Source organism: Hyperolius riggenbachi, chromosome 12 (assembly GCF_040937935.1).
Source record: "Hyperolius riggenbachi isolate aHypRig1 chromosome 12, aHypRig1.pri, whole genome shotgun sequence".
Lineage (NCBI taxonomy): Eukaryota > Metazoa > Chordata > Amphibia > Anura > Hyperoliidae > Hyperolius > Hyperolius riggenbachi.
The window spans coordinates 49712186-49729131 of record NC_090657.1 but is presented as its reverse complement, the minus strand read 5'-3'; the positions used below and the strand labels follow the sequence as shown (position 1 = coordinate 49729131).

Sequence of the window (16946 nt, the reverse complement as noted above, 5' to 3'; positions counted from 1 at the left end):
TGGGAGCATCATGCTCGGGGGTGCATCTCTTCAGCAGGGACAGGGAAGCTGGTCAGAGTTGACGGGAAGATGGATGGAGCCAAATACAGGGCAAACTTGGAAGAAAACCTTTTGGAGACTGCAAAAGACTTGAGACTGGGGCGGAGGTTCACCTTCCAGCAGCCAATGACCCTAAAACATAAAGTCAGGGCAACAATGGAATGGTTTAAAACAAAACATATCTATGTGTTAGAATGGCCCAGTCAAAGTCCAGATCTAAATCTAATAGAGAATCTGTGGCAAGATCTGAAAACTGCTGTTCACAAACGCTGTCCATCTAATCTGACTGAGATGGAGCTGTTTTGCAAAGAAGAATGGGCAAGGATTTCAGTCTATAGATGTGCAAAGCTGGTAGAGACCCACCCTAAAAGACTGGCAGCTGTAATTGCAGCAAAAGGTGGTTCTACAAAGTATTGACTCAGGGGGCCGAATAATTACGCACACCCCACTTTGCAGTTATTTATTTGTAAAAAATGTTTGGAATGATGATTTTCGATCCACTTCTCACATGTACACCACTTTGTATTGGTCTTTCACGTGGAATTCCAATAAAATTGATGCACGTTTTTGGCAGTAATGTGACAAAATGTGGAAAACTTCAAGGGGGCAGAATACTTTTGCAACCCACTGTATGTCTGACCTGGCCAAACAGGAAGTAGCTGAATCATGAAATTTGGGCGCCTGGGGCTAATGGACTATTTGGGCTCAATTATAGGCAATAATGCAAAATATCAGCTATTGGGCACCAAAGAAATTTGGCCGCCTGGCCCAGACAATACATTTTTTTTTTTCATTAGAATTGGTGTTTCAACAAATATTATTTTGAAATGTGTTTTGAGAATTATATCATATTATCGTTTTTTAACTTTCTTAGAAATGTATCACTTTTTTGTATTACCCTTCTTTGCAGCGGACAATGGGGGTTTTAGGGTTAGCCATCAGGAAGGGTTTTTTTAGGGTTAGACTTCAGGAAGGGGGGTTTTAGGGTTAGACTTCAGGAAGGGAGGGGGGGGGGGGCTTAGGGTTAGGCACCACCATTACCATTATTTTCATTTTATTTTTCTATCTCAGAAAAGATGAAGATACAATTAAAAAAATATTGGTTTAGGCAATATCTTAAAATTTTGGCTATACCCTGCGCCCTTTTTTTCCTGGCGCCCTTATTTTGATGTATGTGGATGTATGTAGCTGCTAAGGGTATTTGCGCAAGGAAGCAAGGGGGCCGGAGAAGGCGGGGAGAGGGGGAGCTGTGGGCATGAGGAGTATTTCATAGACATGCCAGTGCCCCACATCTTTAATTTTCATTTCAGCTCTGTTATCTTTTAAGCAGGGCAGCAGTGGAACTTATTACATTGCATGCAAATCAGAAAAGGATTACTGCGTGCACCTTCCGTCAAGTTAGTGGTTTATTATCATCAACAGCGACAGCCAATGCTTGAGGGTACAGACATCTAAGACACTGTATATAATACAAAACAGTCCAACGTGATGTAAACCATTTCTTACGTATCCATAGGTGCAGGCTCAGTGATGCGGGAGGTGGGTGCGGGCACTGAAAGGTGGGGCGACGGCCGTTTCGCGTCTATCTGACGCTTGGTCACGCGTTCCACTAAAGTGAAGAAGTGAGTCTTCCGGTATATGACGGGATAAACCCCGCCCCTTCCGGGATCGTCACTTCCTTTGGTGCAAAGCTTGTAGCCTTGGAGACCGAGACTCCTTCCTCCGATATTGCTGGGTAAACAAACCCAGGTGTGCCGTTGCCATAGACATGACACGCCATCAAACTATAGGCAGCGCGTCATGTTAACAGCCGGGCGGAGCACCATTCTGTGCTACACATATTATGGCTGCGGCGGTCCGTAATATTTAAACGGAAACTAGCTGGAGGGAGAATTAACCTCCTGCTACCGCTCACTGTATGTTGCGAATAAGACCTATCGCAACTACATGCTATGGAAATGGCCAGTATCATAAATGGGTGGCATCAAGGTCTCGCAGGCCAAAACAAAGTGAACATAAATTGTGACAGTGGGTTAAAATGGTTAATTTGCTAGGAAGCACATAACGGGGTCACACCACGATACTGGTATCTAGCAAGGGGCACAGGGGTACTACAAGTGGTCTCAGATACACCAGTATTAATTTTCCCTGGGATACCAAAAGCCGGTGCTAGCCAGTGAGATCCATTTTGTGCTGTGTAAACACACTTACACTCACGCTGCATGTGGGAAGTGCCACACTACATCTTTTTCTTTCTTAGATTAGAACTTAATTAGAACTTATTAAATTACCTGCCCCACTGGCAATGAGCTGCACTGAAGAGCAGTGAGGGCAACCTGTCCTAGGTTGCCCTCACTGCTCTTCAGTGCAGCTCATTGCCAGGCTTTGCAGCTAATCACCATGCGGTTCTGGATGCCTGTCACTGAGAGTTACGTGGTGCTGCAATGCGCTACACTGAAGAGGAGAGAGGAGGACCTGTCCACCCGCTGGGAGCAGGTAATGTAATATGCTCCAATGTGCTGCTTGTCCACTAGATTTATACACAGGGACCCATATGCAAATAAAGTTTTTTTTTTTTCCTAGGTGATATTTTCACACCCTGTCAATAAAATGCCTTTTTAAGCCACCAGCAAGCAAGAAAATACTCCTGAATAATTTTGATAGTACTTTTTTTTACCTACTTTTGGGTACTTTTTCAACTGCAGAGTGCTGCAAATTTATTTTAAACAGAAGATAAAAAATTATCTCCTAGGAAAAAACTTAAGAGAAAAAGTGAATTAGGCCCAATGGCCCGTATGCAATTCACTTTATCTCCTGTGTTTTCTCCTAGGCGTGGTTTTTGTCTCTTATCAATAAAATGCCTTTTAGGCCACCAGCAAGCAAAAAAAAGAAAACTCAAAATAATTTTAATACTTTAACTAACTTTTAAGTACTTTTTCAACTGTAAAATGCTTAAAAGTTATTTTAAAGAGAATAAGAAAATAATCTCCTTGGCGATAACTCAGGAAGAAATAGTTAATTGCATATGGTCCAATGGCCTGATGCAATTCACTTTTCTCTTAAGTTTTCATCTTCTGTTTAAATACCTTTTTTAGCCATTTACAATTGAAAGTACAAAAAAGTGGGTAAAAAATACTTTCAATTTTATTCTGAGTATTTTCTTTCTTGCTGGAAGAGATGGCCCGAACCTCCGATTTTCCGGGTTCACGAACTTGCGCAAAAGTTCAGTTCGTGCGAACCGCAATAGACTTCAATGGGGAGGCGAACTTTGAAAACGAGAAAAATTTATGCTGCCCACAAAGGTGATGGAAAAGATGTTTCAAGGGGTCTAACACCTGGAGGGGGGCATGGCGGAGTGGGATACATGCCAAAAGTCCTGGGGAAAAAAATCTAGATTGGACGCAAAGCAGCGTTTTAAGGGCAGAAATTACATTGAATGCTAAATTGCAGGCCTAAAGTGATTTAAAACATCTTGCATGTGTATACATCAATCAGGTAGTGTAATTAGAGTTCTGCTACACACTGACACACCAAACTCACTGTGTAACGCACCGCAAACAGCTGTTTGTGTAGTGACGGCCGTGCTGGATTGGTGCGCACCATGGCCAGAGTGCAGGTCGTGGCGGTTTTCAAGCCCATATGGTCGCCGGGCTGTGGTAGCTCACTGATATAAGTGACTGTCCAGCTGATCAAATTTGGTCTGTCCACAATGAGGCAACAACCTTATTATTGTGGGTGTGAAACCCCCCCACCCCACCCCCGGGCACACTCATATAGCCGTCGTTCATTGTGATACGCAAGCCCTTTCACCACGGCAAGGTAATGATCACGAAGGGGAATTGGCACATGTACATGCGTTTTGTTCATATTGGGGGGGGGGGGGGATGAAGTGAAAGGTATGCGCTGACTTGACTAATACAATGTGCAGTCACACAGGTGCAGTTAACAGGTATGCACAGAGTGGTATATCACACTGCGTGCACTCACGTAGGTAGGTAGGTGCACTGAACACAACAGGTAGGTATATGCAGTGATGGGTATTACAAATGTGCACCTGTCACACACAGACAGGTACTGGATAGGCACAGTGACACTGCGTGCTCTCACATGGGTAGGTGGGTGCACTGAAGTGAACAACGGGTAGGTATATGCAGTGATGGGTATTACAATGTGCACCTGTCACACACACACAGGTAGTCACTGAATGTGCTGGGCCTGGCAGTAGCACACACAGTAGGAATTACCAAGGCTGTCTATGCAACACAAGTGTCAGTGGGACACACAAAAAAAATAAAAAATAAAATAGATCACAAGAACAAGATTAGCTCTCAAAAGAGCTGTTGAGGGGTGCTTTTTTAGCAATAAGAATAGGAAGGAGCAAGCTAAGAAGCCTACAGCCTATAGCTCTCTATGCAACAGCTCTCCCTTCTCTAATTAATGCAGGCACAAAAGTGAGTCCAAAGCCTGACGCTGCCTGCCTTTTATGGGGAGGGAGTGGCTCTAGGAGGGAGTGTAGCCTGATTGGCTACAATGTGTCTGCTGACTGTGATGTAGAGGGTCAAAGTTGACCCTCATGATACACTATAGGGGTGAACCGTATTTCCAGAAAAGTTTGCGGCTCTCCGCGATCACACACCCCGGAAGTTTGCCGGGAACCAATCGCCGGGCGAACCGTTCGTGCCATCTCTACTTGCTAGTGGTTTAAAATGCATTTTATTGACAAGATGTAAAAATTCACCTAGGAGAGAACGAAGGAAAACAAGTGAATTGCATCAGGCCCAATGTCTTAATTAAGAGCTCAAAAAACACATTTTTATACTTGCATACTTACAATGTATGTTGTAGCACATACTTTAATACGTTATAAATTATTTATCATCAAATGAATGGATTTAAATACGTACAACCAAATTATAAATCGCTGTACATTATACGTTTTCTCAAAAATGCTAGTGATAGGACGCAGTCTACATAATCTAGTCTCTGAAGTTCTTGTGGGCTTTCTCTGAGCAGTCTATTTTCTTCCCTCACCCCCAAAAAACATTCTTGCATTTGGCATCCCCTCCCCCCCCCAAAAAAAAAAAAAATTTGCTCCTGCGCCATAGGCCATGTGTTGGTGTAATATAAATCTGTAAAAGTGAAAAATAAACTGGGACAGGAACACCAAAATACTAATCTGGTAGAAGCACAGGCCAGCTTGTCAATTTGTCCGCCCACGTCATGTGATCCGCCTACAGCTAGCAGCAGCCTTGAAGTGGTCACCACCTACGCCCCCGTGATCGCCGAAACCTCAACCAACATGTTTTAATTGTCACTTCAACTTTGTGTTCTTAAAGCAATATATTTTTCCTTGGTTTTTTTGTTTTTGTTTTTTATGTTTACAGTCTATAAAGCTGCTGTGAGGCACAAACATAAGAGATACATAAGCAGAAAAGATGTACTTTAAAAAAAATGTTGCTTATGGAATTACAAAGTTAATATTTAGGCTAGTTGCACACATGGGGCTTGATTCACTGAAGCGTGATAACTGCTATCACAGCATTGCGTTGCGCGCCAACGGCGTTACGTTGCGTGACGCAAGTGATGTCATACATGTCTGACATTTAAGTCACAAGCACGCTTCCAGACAGGTGTTATGAGACTTCTGGAATGAATGCACATGTGCACCGCACTGCTACCGCAACAATCCAGTGCCTTTGACTCCAATGCAATCACTCGTCGAGTGGTTCTGCGCGCTGCAGAGTCTGCGTTGCCTCTTTGTTGTCTCAGTGTTCTTCTTGATGTTGGCGCATACATCCATGTGGATTGTTTTATTCTACGGTATCACAGACTGTTTTATGGTTTCTGGTGCGCCTCTGATGTCAATTATACCATGTGCCTTTGAGGAAGCGGCTTTTAGCCGTGAAACATGAGTTAGGCTGTGTTTTTGTTGTACATTGGATATCTGCTTTGTGCACTTGGTCTTGAATCCACATGTTGTACTTAATGGAAAGCAGAATCAGGAATACAGATTGATATCGTTATTCATGATAATACGGTGTTGATTGGCTCCAGAAAAGCCTCAAAGTAAACTGAATGTTCTTTTTCGTTTGTTTGAATATAATAGGGGTGGGACCTAGACTATCTACTTTTATTGTAAGGCTATATATACTGTTGCCTCTGCTTCCGTAGCATCGTGTCGCACCGCAGGTACTGTGGCCAATCTCATTGAGATTGAGAACACCTTGGCCAGCACTGCCAGATGTCGGCATCCACAGCAGCGTCAGCCATCGCCGCAGGTTTCTTTCAGGGGTCATCACTGCTGAACCTTTGCCTCCCTCTGCCCCCCTGGTCTCCTTAGGGATAACAGATGATTGCCAAGTGCAACTGGTGGCGCCATAGTATGGCAGCCTCAGCTCTCGACTTTCACACCTTAACCCCACTCTATCCTTCCAGAACCTGTATGAGCCAAAACCAATTCCGGGTACAACCCCCCCGTTTGTACTTGGCGAAATAAATGATTCTGATTAATGGCCACAGTGGCGAGAGAGCGTACCGTGAGGCTATTGTGTGCTGCAGTAGCAATGTACCCCAGGTAACTTGTAATGCGCAACACGTGGTACTCTCAATGCTACTGTAACAGTGCTGTTAGTACCGGAAATAATGCTGTGCGCTGCCTGCAGTATGTGAATCGGGCCCTTGGCATACAACTTTCTTGCCTTACCAATGATTTTAATCTAAACACAAATGCAGGAAAAATGCACCATGCACTATGATTGTCATAAAATATATAGGTATATATATAATTATAATTATTTTATATATATTTTTTTTCTTAATGCAAACTTGGTGCCCTTGCAATAGACAAAGATTTTCAGTTTGGAACACAGTCAGAGGGAAAGGATATTACTAACCCAGGTGTTAGGCCTTGTTCACATCATAAATCGCAATCGTTAATTAGTGATTTTTAGTGAAGTGCTTTTGCAGAGTGAACCCAGAATAGAATAAATACAATGCATTTATTCTAAAAAGCACTCGGGAAATGGCTATACAAAGCGCTTTTTCAAGCATTTTGCGATTTCCTTATTTTATATATTCTTATATTCTCTTATTCTTAGTATATTCATTATAGGCAAATTGCCCCAAAAAATGGTACAGGCAGCGCTTTGGAATCCAACCGCTCAGATGTGAACTCTCATAGCAATTCATTGCACAAGCGCTTTTAGGGAGATTTTGAAAATCGACGGTGCTTAAAGGGAACCAGAGAGGAACGGGCTGAAAAAAAAAGAACAAGCCTTTATACATACCTGGGGCTTCTTCCAGCCCCATAAGCCTGGATCGCTCCCACGCCGCCATCCTCCGCTTCCTGGAACCGCCGTTACCGGGCCCGTCACTTCCGGCGGACGCGGCCAATTGTCCGCATCACAGGGGCTCCCTCCATACATGTACGCATGCGGCTGCACAGCAGGCAGCCTCATGCGTACTTGTATAGAAGGAGCTCCGTGTGATGCGGCGAATCGGCCGCGTCCGCCGGCCGACTGGCCGACTAGCGGCAATGACGGGACCCGGTACCGGCGGATCCAGGCAGCAGAGGACGGCGGCGTGGGAGCGATCCGTGCCTATGGGGCTGGAGGAAGCCCCAGGTATGTATTAAAGCTTCCCCCCAACCTCTCTTGTTCCCTTTAAAAAAACAAACAAAAGCGCTCTTAGTGTGAACCAGCCCTATAAGAGGGACTGTAGTGACATATAGTAGAAAGCAGTAATTATTCAGGATACCCACTTTTACGATAATTCTCCTGGTTTCAATATCAGAAACACTTCCTATATCTACAGTATATATTGCTGTACATTAGTATGTAGCGCCGCCCTCCCACTGATGTTTAGCCTAGGTGGTTTAGCTATTCTCCTACCAGAACATTCTGGTAGATTGTGGGTATGGACCTTAAAGTGGATCCGAGATGAACTTTTACACATTGCATAATTGTTCCTTTCCTATTGTTTATTGGGCATGTCTCAAGCCAGATACTTTTGTTTTTTGTTTTAATACTCTAATTTCCTATAAACTAAACAAGCCACGCCCACAGGTTTTAAGAGAGCCAAGGTACTTTCAGACAGTAGCAAGGGCTCATGGGAGCTCAGTCTGGGCAGGAGGAGGGGGGAGGTATTACTAGCCAGAGATTTCAGAGGTGGAGGAGGAGGGGGGATTAAGTTTTTTTGTTTTGTTTTTCTTTTTTGCTCAAGATGCAGATAAACCTGCCTCTGTGTAATGTTTACAAACATGGCTGCTGTCATTGTATCACAGGAAGAAATAATAATTTTCTATTAAAGCTGTTTGCGGCTAGGTTTGCTGTGTAAACTATCTAATCTTTAGATAAGATATATAGACAAGTTACTTGTTCTAGTTAGTTTTTCATCTCTGATCCGCTTTAAGATTTTGCTTAGGGCATTGTGAATCACCACAAGGTCAGTCCTGCAAACATAAGAGAGACTCTTAGAGACGCTCATGCTTACTACTTTCACATGGATAGGCACAACGTTTTTGAATAGACCCGAGGAAGCGGGTGAGTACCCGTGCTATGCGTTATCTTTTGTCGATTAAAATCAAGGCAATTACCTTGTTATGGATATACCATATAGTTTTAGCTAGGAACCCACTATAAATACACAGGGCTCCTCCATCACGGTAATCGGTCACAGAAGAGAGACTGTCGGGTGTAATACGCTGTGGATTTCACATCTCTCTGAAGTCTGAGTTGGCCGCTCTCCTGTGATGAGTAGAATGGGGAGTGCCTCGTATAATCAGGAGGTTTATAGACGTGCTCCTCTGTGCATTGTACGCTGGACTCCCAGTTCTGTTTTCACTATCACAGTTACTTCTCAGCACAGTTTTACACTTCTGATAAACCTCAGTTGGAAACTCTTCTTACTCAGCAGCCTCATCAAATATGGCAATCATCGAACACAGAATGGTGGAATCCCCTTTAAATTCTCAGAACCCGAAAAGCAATTGTTTGCTTATACTGTACATCAGGTGTGAGTTCTGAAACTGCTGAAATGCATTTCCAATGCTACCTCAGCTGAAACTATTTTCTCTGGTATTTTACTCTAGACTGGGGGTGCCCATTGCGTTGATCCCCATCTACCAATAGATCGCAAAGGGCTGCTGGATAGATTGCGGTCTGATGCTTTAAAATAGTGCACCGCACGCTGACAGTGCAGTGCCGGCGCACCATCTAATTGTGCTGCTCTGCTGCCTTATGCAGAGCTGCGCACAGCCAGTCAGAGGCAGCGAAGGAAGAGGCGTGGCAAATGAGTGTTCCCTCCCCTCCAGGCTGCAATGGGGAGCAACGTGGCCACACACACCCAGCAGTTCCTGCGTGCCAGAAAGCTGAAGAAAGAAAAGGGGCAAGTGAGCATCTGACATTTTCTAAGTGGGCACTGTGTGTACTGAATACCAATGTGGGGGCCCAAGATTTTCTTTTTCCTTTGCAGGTGGGGGGGGATGCAGAGTCTGCAAGTCTGCCTGATAATGTGTATGGGGGGGAATTCTGCATCTGCTTGATTGTGCTTTGATGGAGGAGGGGGGGATGTTGGTAGATTACTTAGAATTGGTCATTTTAAAAGTAGCTCACGACCCGAAAAAGTGTGGGCACCCCTGTACTAGGCAAATAAGTTGGCAGACTGAATATGTAAAAGGCCATTATCATTATTGCAGTTCTAGTGCAGATGTGAAGACCTAAACCGGTTTTATGATATCTTCCTGTTTACATTACGATGGACCTGGATGGATTACAGGGTACAAATTAAATTGCACAGTGTAAATAGTAGGAACAAATCTGCAATTCTCCAATGGCTCTAATAAAACTTCCACTTTATTTGGTAGCAAAACAGGACAGACAAAATGGGTGACTCATTTCAGACAACCATGTGTCTTTATTTACGATATGAGTTAAGACACACTGATGTCTGAAATATGTCAGCCATATTGGCCTCAATTCACTAAGCTTTTCTCCTCTCTTTAATAACTCTTCTAGAGTTGTTACCATGGTGATAAGGCATGTAGTATTCAGGAAACATTTTACCTCAGGCAAACCTAAAGTTAACTCTTCTGTCTTTAAGTTAACTCTTTAATCCTTAAAATAACTCCAGAGTTAAAGACAGGCTGTTCATTAACTGCGTGTGAAAATAACTACAGAGGAGGTAAATTAACTACAGAGGAGGTAAATTAACTACAGAGGAGGTAAATTAACTACAGAGGAGGTAAATTAACTACAGAGGAGGTAAATTAACTACAGAGGAGGTAAATTAACTACAGAGGTGGTAAATTAACTACAGAGGTGGTAAATGAACTACAGAGGAGGTAAATTAACTACAGAAGAGGTAACGTAAGGAATTAAGAGATAAGATAACTCTCTTACTTGCCTTATTATCTCCAGCATGATCTTAGTGAATTGAGGCCATTGTCTGACCGTCTTGATTTACAGAAGTACTTAATGACCGTTGCTCAGTCCAACTGCCAACAAAGTGTTCAAACGAATAGGCAGGCATATTGTATAGATCCTTTCCAGAGATTGCTTTTGTAAAGAATGATGGTCAATGACATGCAAATAAGCTTTCTTAAAATTCAAATTTCATGTAAATGATATGCAGTTTGAACTTGGGCCAATAAAAATTGGCAGGAAGTTATTCCGATTGGTCCAATTTCAAGCTGAAATCTTGTATAGATCCCCTCCAGGAAGTGCATTTGTAAAGAATAAACGTAATACTGAGAATCCCCCGTGAGTAGATGGAGTACTCCAAAACTATTCCAGCTATTTACTATATACGATAAGTGACAGTGACATAGGAAAAAAAAGTAAATTATACTGCGTTTTTTTTTTTTTTTTTTTATTTTTTGATGGGGTCCTTTAACACTCCCTTCATATCACTTTAATTTAGGTTCTGTGGAGTATTGCTTTTGTAGCCTCTTCTTGTAAAGGAGATGGACATTTCTGCATTACTTACCGTCCTTATCGAGTTATTTGGGCAGTGATGAGTTTTTAATATATTGCATCAGTACAGAAATGTTCAAAAAAGTTTTCTAGTAGAGGGGCTGCAGTAGCACTTTCTCCTCGCTTGAGCCACAGGTTTTTCCTATGGTTAGACCCCAACGCCTACTGGTGGGAGGTATGATCTAAATATATACCTCCATTCTAAGTATTCTTAAGTGACATCCTCCCATTGCTTTCGTGCTTTAGTAAATCCAGTGTATTTTATTGTTATATACTTGGCTGCTAGCCTAAAGGTGGTCATACATAATTAATTTGTTTGTTTTTTTTGTGTTAACCAGAGAAATGATTTTTTTTCTGCTCGATCAAATAACCGGGAAAATCTAACCTATATATCATACTTATGATCGATTTTTCCAAATGATCAAACAAATGATTGAATAGAAATTTCATTTTTTTTAAATAATTTTTCTATCTAATTTTTCCGACGTTCGATCAGATTTTCATAGAAAAAAATGAATTGTTAGTTTTTTTGGTTTTTTTTTTTTTTTTCCCTTGATGGAAAAAAAGGATTCTTTTTGCGTTCCTCTATTTGATCATTTTGGTCAAATATAAAAATCAAACAATTTTATTGTACAGTGTATGGGCAAGTCTGATAAATCATGTGTGTCATCAAGTTGGAATAAGGCTTTTCGAACCTCATAGGCAGTGTTCACACTTGTTGCTGTTTTTGTTATTTTGCGATATGCATCCCCCACACACCCAATGTTGATCAGTGGGCGGCAGTCAACATTTACGCAGGCTTTATTTTTTTTTGTATGTGGGGAAAGATTTTGAACAGCAGGTTGCATTTTTCTGACATCACATTTTTTTTTACTTTAGCTGCTTTTAAAAAAACACAAATATATTTTCACATGTACAAAATCAGTGGGAAAAATGTTGCGTGGTTTCCACAAGGGTAATATATAGACATGGAGGTTTGGGGCGTTCAGAACACTTCCAGGTTCTTTTTTTAGCAGACTTGGATTAGGAGTTGTGATTTTTTTTCTCCAGAATACTTTTGTCCTTATTCAAGTCCTTTTTTTCTCAGACACTGAAGCAAAAAAAAAATTATTATTAAATATTTGTATGTGTTGTACAGCTAAGCAATAAAACACTAGGATCAGAGACCTAAGTCTAATATTGTTAAGAAACTCCAGTTATCTATGCAAAAGAGCCACTGAGGTCCATGACTTTGAAAATCGCAGAGAGCTCTGTCTTCTGAAGCTTATTATCTCAAGTGTCAATCACTTTTTTTTTTCTGCATAGGACAGTTCAAAAGTTCACTAGCCTGCTCTGTAAAATCATTTAGAATGCTGAGTAGTATGTAAACTGCAAATATTAGAGTATGTTGCAATGTTCTAAAAAACACTATATTACTGAAAATAAAATGAGAATATTTTCTTTGCTGCTAATGTTCTAGTAATTATCCGTACTACACAACCAATTCATTATATCATAATTATTTTTTTTTATTCAGTGTCTCTTAAAAGGGAACCTAAACTGAGATGGATATGGAAGTTTCCACTTAAACAATACCATTTGCTGGCAGTCTTGCTGATCTCTTTTGCTGCAGTAGTGTCTGAATCACACACCTGAAACAAGCATGCAGCTAATCCAGTCTGACTTCAGTCAGAGCACCTGATCTGCATGCTTGTTGAGGGGCTGTGGCTAAAAGTATTAGAGACACAGAATCAGCAGGAGAGTCGGGCAACTGGTATTCTTTTAAAAGGAAAAATCCAAATTCTTCTCAGTTTAGGTTCCCTTTAAGTTTCTTCCTAGGTTATGTTTTTACACCTTATCAATATAAATGTTTCTTAACCCTCCCACGTGGGGGGCGGCGGCAGCAGCAATCATTTTTTCCTCAGGCGGCAAAAAGTCTAGGGCCGGCCCTGGTCCTACGTCCATGTATCATGTAGTGTATGTATATCGTAGTCTAGGGCCAATTTAGGGGGAAGCTAATGAACTTAGCTGTATGTTTTTGGGATGTAGGTGGAAACTCGAGTGCCCGGAGGCAGACACGGGGAGAACGGCGCTGCAAGGAGAGGGCGCTTACCACTGTGCTGCCCATTACTAAATACTCCCCCCCCCAAAGTCCATACACGGCTTGTCTTCCTGGCAGTCTGAGCTAAGCACCCCTTCAGAAAAGACTGCTGCTGATTGGTGGATTCGATAGTTTGGGTCATGTCCCATCCTTTGAGGCATTGCAGGAGGTTGAAGCGGGCCTGAACTCAGAAATTCCGCTCTGCTCTAAAAGATAAGCAACAGCATTAAAACCTTTAAAGAAAAACACAGCTGATACAAATCCTAATATAAATCTGCAGTGTATCTACATCCTGCTTTCATGGAAGCAGACAGTGTTCACATCCTGTGCTTTCAAATTGGCCTTTCTGTCATGGAAGTCAGCTGATGCAGCTGAGGGATCAAATTACAACTTGTGATTAGACACAGATGAGGTGGATTAGACAGGATAAACTCTATAAATACATGCAGGGTGCATTTCTCTGTTTTCTTTCTGTCCTGTGCAAGAGTTCAGGTCTACTTTAACAGGGGCTCAGTATCTCACTGGAGAACAAGTACCCCACCTCCAAAACTAGCGGTGGTAAGGTGGAAACTCCTTGCAATAGCCTTATGACCTGTGACGTTCAGCAGTGAGAGAAACTTAGTAAAATATTTGCATATTTCAGCCTCTGTACTATGAATATGAGATTTAACTGGTTGGTGTAATGATCTCTCTCTGGTTCTCTGTACTACGAATATGAGATTTATCTGGTTGGTGTAATGATCTCTCTCTGGTTCCTAACAGATTTACATTACTGGAGAGTTTTCACAAGTGAATTAGCAGGATCAATGGGGAGCTTACCCAGCAAAAGAGGATATTCCGCCATTCAGACATCACTAGCCAACTCTCAAGCTAATCTCACTGGTAAGAAGCCTTTTATCTTTATACCTGTTCAATGTAGCCTATATTATTGTATCTGGTTCAAGTGAACCCCAAGTGAAAATAAACTGAAGAGATAAACAATTGTATCTATCCTCCTACTTCAAAAAACTACCCTTTTTTAAGATATCCCATGATTTTATTTTATATTTAAACATTTGCAAAGTAGATTGAATGGTTTTTGTTTGTTTTTTTGTTTTTTTTGCCTTTGCTCAGTGGAAGTCTATAAAGTATCCCAGAGTTAAAATAAATCTTTAAAATAATAAATAAATAAATCTCCTTCTACTCTTAGAAGCTGTATTCTGCCAGGAAAACTTTTCTATGGCTGTAATTTGCTGTCAGTAATGTTTATCATATTCCCGGCAAGGTAGTGACAAGACAGAAGCTGTCACTTCCATGCCTAAAAATTAACTCTTTCAGGCAGCAAACTACAAGGAAAGCAGCCTGATTATTTGTTTTGCACTGTACATATACGTTTATCTTATCATGTCGGTTGGGTACACTTTAACCACTTGCCGACCGCGCACTCATAACGCTTCGGCAAAGTGGTAGCTGCAGGACCAGCAACGCACATCTGCAGGCTAATTAATCAGGAAACAGCCGCTCGCGCGAGCGGCTGCTTCCTGTCAATTCACTGCGGGGGGCTCCGTGAATAGCCTGCGGGCCGCCGATCGCGGCCCTGGTCCTACGTCCGTGTATCATGTAGTGTATGTATATCGTAGTCTAGGGCCAATTTAGGGGGAAGCTAATGAACTTATCTGTATGTTTTTGGGATGTAGGTGGAAACTCGAGTGCCCGGAGGCAGACACAGGGAGAACATACAAACTCCTTGCAGATGGTGCCCTGGCTTGGATTCAAACCAGAGACCCAGCGCTGCAAAGGAAACAATGGCGTCGCCCAAATTGCACGGTTTATGGTATTCCTCAGGGTTCCTGCAGACGAAGTGCCGCGCGTGTCTCCCAGACGCGCGCGGCACTAGTGGAATCGGGCCCTTAAGGTTTCTAGTTCTTAGGAAATATTGTGAGGATAACTTGTGTTGTGGACAATGAGTGAGACCGCTTCCTTCTCTGTAGGGTAAAGCTCTATAAAGCAATGGTTTGCTGCAGTATAATATGATGTTTCATGGAGAGCAATACTGGCTAGTTGTCTGTCATCAAGTCTGGGGACTTTGCTGTCATAATGCTAGAGGCTTGTTGGCTGGAAACTTAAAGTGACTCTTTCTTTTGGTCATAAAAAATATTATCAGGTAGTTAAAAGTCTGGCTTTGCTCAGGAATCATTAGAGCTGATTCATTATAGAGAAGACACTCGGCTATAATGATTCCTGAGCAAAGCCAGACTGAATGCTCAGTCGGAGATTTTATCAGGGCTTATAACAAGCAGGCTGAGCAGTGAAGAATGAAACAGAGCAGGGTAGGTGTTTTCTCTAATGTCCCCACTCACTTTAAGTAACAAGCTTGTCTAATGAAACTGAAGTATAATTTTTTTTTTTTTTTTTTGTAGTGCCGGGTACAGTATGAATTAAAAAAATTTTTAATCTTATTTTTCCTTTTTTTTTCTTTCTTTTTTCTTTCTTTTTTTTAAATTATATATTTTAGAATTAATGTCAAAAAAGGAAAATAATTGTAATAAAGAACCATCACACACACACACACACACACACACACACACACACACACACACACACACACACACACACACACACACACACACACACACACACACACACACACACACACACACACACACACACACACACACACACACACACACACACACACACACACACACACACACACACACACACATACACACATACACACATACACACACATACACACACATACACACACATACACATACACACACACATACACACACACACACACACACACACATACACACACACACATACACACACACACATACACACACACACATACACATACACACACACACATACACACACACACATATACACACACACATATACACACACACATACACACACACACATACACACACACACATACACACACACACATACACACACACACATACACACACACACATACACACACACACATACACACACACACATACACACACACATACACACACACACACACACACACTTTATTTTTTACAGTAGATAATTGTTGTTGTGATGTTGTTTCTAACAATCAGCATATTGATTCAATATTATTTTAGGTAAGGACAAGAATATGTGTATTCTTGAATTCTATGGCAAGATTATTATAGCTTCAAATGAGGGTTTAGAAAGTATTACAGGCATGATCAGAATTACGGCCAGTAAAATTAGAATTTTGAAGACGTGAGACAGTTTTTAATGTTTTGTAATGACAAACGTACATGTGAATTAGTTAATATCTACATTGTGTTAGTTGTATGTGGGCTGGGGTTAGTTATGGAGAGAATCCAAAGGTTGTTTAGGTGATACCTTTAATGACTAATATTACAAAATTTCTTTGGAAGGATTCTGAACTTTAAGTTTCTTCTTCATGCATCATACAGAACTGTGTTAGAACCGTTCTGGTCTAGTTCTGCATCATGCCTGGGTACAGTTCTGAGCCGGTTCGGATTATGTCTGGGTACTGTTCTGATCCGGTTCTGTATCATGCCTGGGTACAGTTCTGATCCGGTTCTGTATCATGCCTGGGTACAGTTCTGATCCGGTTCTATATCATGCCTGGGTACAGTTCTGATCTGGTTCTGTATCATGCCTGGGTACAGTTCTGATCCTTTTCTGTATCATTCCTGGGTACAGTTCTGATCCGGTTCTGATTATGCCTGGGTACTATTCTGATCCGGTTCTGATCATGCCTTGGTACAGTTCTGATCTTGTTCTGTATAATGCCTGAAGAGGAAACTTGAAGTTTTGAAAGTTTGCAAATAAAACACAGCGAATAAAGGTTTTATCTAAACAACTGTTTGTTTTTA

At 41.7% G+C, this 16946-nt stretch overlaps 1 protein-coding gene across 3 annotated transcripts in view; it reads left to right on the top strand.

The window, feature by feature from the left end:
- The window catches only part of SLA2 (Src like adaptor 2), a 45264-nt gene that overhangs the window by 13472 nt on the left and 14846 nt on the right, over positions 1-16946 (top strand). For all 3 annotated transcript variants that reach the window (XM_068262012.1, XM_068262010.1, XM_068262011.1), the window contains exon 2: positions 13852-13971. In XM_068262012.1, coding sequence (XP_068118113.1) covers positions 13896-13971 — 76 coding nt within the window. In that variant the 5' untranslated portion in view covers positions 13852-13895. The remainder of the gene's footprint in view (positions 1-13851; positions 13972-16946) is intronic.